The following is a 2,500-nucleotide window of genomic DNA, read 5'->3' as shown; positions in this document are numbered from 1 at the left end:
TTTAATAAAATGATACTTAAGATAAATATGCATTATTATTATTATCTTTTTTTCTTTAACATTTTTTTCTTTACTAATTCTTTTATTTTCTTTTAAATCTTAAAAAAAACAAAAAACAAAAAAAATCAAATTAAATTACTTTAACCCTCTCTCAGGTTTGGAAAAATCATGACAGATTGTTAGATGTTAAATGCAAACCATTTATCACACTTCTTGAGATAAAATGAACCATGCTAGCTAAAGTCCCAACGGTAAGCTCACGAAGCTAGAGACAACAGGCGGCAATTTAACGACCACAACAACATAAGGAAGATATGGTCTTGTGAGTTGAAGCTCTGCTTGGCCAGCATTATTATGACACTTCCACTATAGCATTCCAGTCATTTGATGTAACAGCTTTTGCAGCTTATACAAAAGAATATATATACATGTATATATAAAAAAGAGAGAGAGAAAGAGAAAAGGAAGGAAAAATAGTCTTGCAATGAATGTTGCAGTCAGTATATTAAAAGTTCATTTTATTTTCTTGTTAAAGCTTGCTGCAAGTGTAAAATATACTGGAGTGAGATATATTCCTTCTCTAGGTGAAGACTTAAAGCTAAAATGAACATATATACTGACATATAACATCATCTAACATTAACAGATTTACTTTTCACCATCATTACATCTTCATTAAAACAGTTACATATATCTTTCATAGAAGCAGTTCTTCCACAAGGGCATCACTTTTATTTTATCCTCTTTTACAATACATCAATTTTCTGAAAATGTTTTCATCATGTTAGGAATAGACTCACAATTGTAAATGTTTTCTTTTTCTTTCTTTTTTTTTAATATTAAAAAAAACATTTAAAACTGTAAGAGATAGTGACTTATTCATGAGATGTTATATCATGGCTATGTTTTCTCTAGTAGTTTAAGCAAACACCCATAGGCTATTGAAAGTCCTGACAGAAAGAGATAATGGATATGTCTCTTGATGAAAGAGGGACAAAACTTATTTTCTATTACTAAAAATATAAGGAAAAATATATAAGCTTTCATCTGAAGTTTATACACTTATCTAACTACATAACGGTTTAAAATATATATACATCATAGGATTAAAACCCCAACAGCAGTAGGCTAATCATTTGATACTCTTTAAATGGTTGAGTCTGTTTTCTTAAATAAGTGATTATCCTTTAAACACAATTAAGTACTTTTGCAATTGATGGAATTCTATGTAAGTATAGAAAAATTTCAATCCTTGTTACCAATGGCTATTTTATGGCTCTATTTTAATCCGCCTTTTGATCATGAAGTCTGCACTAAATAGTAAAGTTAAAAATCCATACTTTAAACCTTATTTTCATTAGTCACATGAATGACAAACCTTAATAATCTCACAACGAGTATGAAATCAGTTGTTTCCACTCTGAATGAATGAATAGCATTATGGGTGTTTCTGTACAAAGATATAGAAATTCAACACAGCCATAACATCTACAATTACTTAACAAAACAAAATGCCCTAAGTTTGAAGGAAACTTAACAACTACAAATATAATTTTTGTTAAACTTATTCCTACAACTTCTGTGTTGAGTGTACACGACATGATTAACAACAGTCAAGTGTTGGAGTAAATGTCTGCACATTTTCACGTGCACTGCATGCATGGGGATCTAAATCAACTTGAAATTAAATTAAATCCTCATCAAGGCTTATATATCAACTACTGTACAAAACTCGATGCTCTCCCTACCTTATCCGGCTAAGATGGAAGAAAACATTTTGTGTTAGTGACCTTCAGGGAAATCATAATAGCAAGAGAGCCCGACCAATATGAATGTTCATGACATTGAAGAAAAAAAAAAGAGAGAATTAATTTGGGTGACTGTATAAATTTATGCTTTCTTGGACTCTCATGGGTGTAATGAAATACCCATGAATAATGACTGGATTTTGGCATTAAGATCTCTTGCTTTACCATATACTTCAAAAACTCCAATAGTGAATGGGCTGGAATTTTATAAAGGACATTGACAAAACTAACTCAACTTTCTTAACCATGCACATAAAAAAACAAACTTACATCTGTGAGCAATTATACAGTAAAACCCTACAACAAGCACTTCTCAATTCAGCATCTTAAATATGAGTGGATGTAGCTGAGGCTTCTGTATCAGTGAAAGACTACCTTTTAAAACCCTAGTCAAAGGTATTTTTGGAGGAACATATAGATAGGTTCTGCCATATAAGGCTTAACAATCAATCTCATTGGGATGAACTGATGGGGGGAGAAAATGACTTAAAATAGTGAATCCGTTTAGTCTACTATGAAAATTAATGAACACTAATTGGGTTTTGATTTCCCTCACTAACATCTCATCTAATTCAAGGGGAAGTATCAGTTACCGGGTACTCAAAAGTTGATCTGTGAGCAATATTTACAACACTAAGAGAATGCCAAAGGAGATAGTAGGGTAGCATCGGAAAAAAAGAAATTGCAAAAAT

General features: G+C 31.2%; 1 protein-coding gene across 8 annotated transcripts in view; it reads right to left on the bottom strand.

Moving 5' to 3' along the window:
* The window catches only part of LOC125039819 (neurofilament heavy polypeptide-like), a 61,454-nt gene that overhangs the window by 10,495 nt on the left and 48,459 nt on the right, over positions 1 to 2,500 (bottom strand). For 5 of the 8 annotated variants that reach the window (XM_047634121.1, XM_047634119.1, XM_047634113.1 and 2 more), the window contains exon 7: positions 1,749 to 1,757. The exons of the other annotated variants lie outside the window; for them this stretch is intronic. In XM_047634121.1, the coding sequence (XP_047490077.1) occupies positions 1,749 to 1,757 (9 nt within the window). The remainder of the gene's footprint in view (positions 1 to 1,748; positions 1,758 to 2,500) is intronic. 8 annotated transcript variants of the gene reach the window in all.

Source organism: Penaeus chinensis, chromosome 28, assembly GCF_019202785.1.
Source record: "Penaeus chinensis breed Huanghai No. 1 chromosome 28, ASM1920278v2, whole genome shotgun sequence".
NCBI lineage: Eukaryota > Metazoa > Arthropoda > Malacostraca > Decapoda > Penaeidae > Penaeus > Penaeus chinensis.
This window is presented reverse-complemented; position numbering and strand designations above follow the sequence as displayed.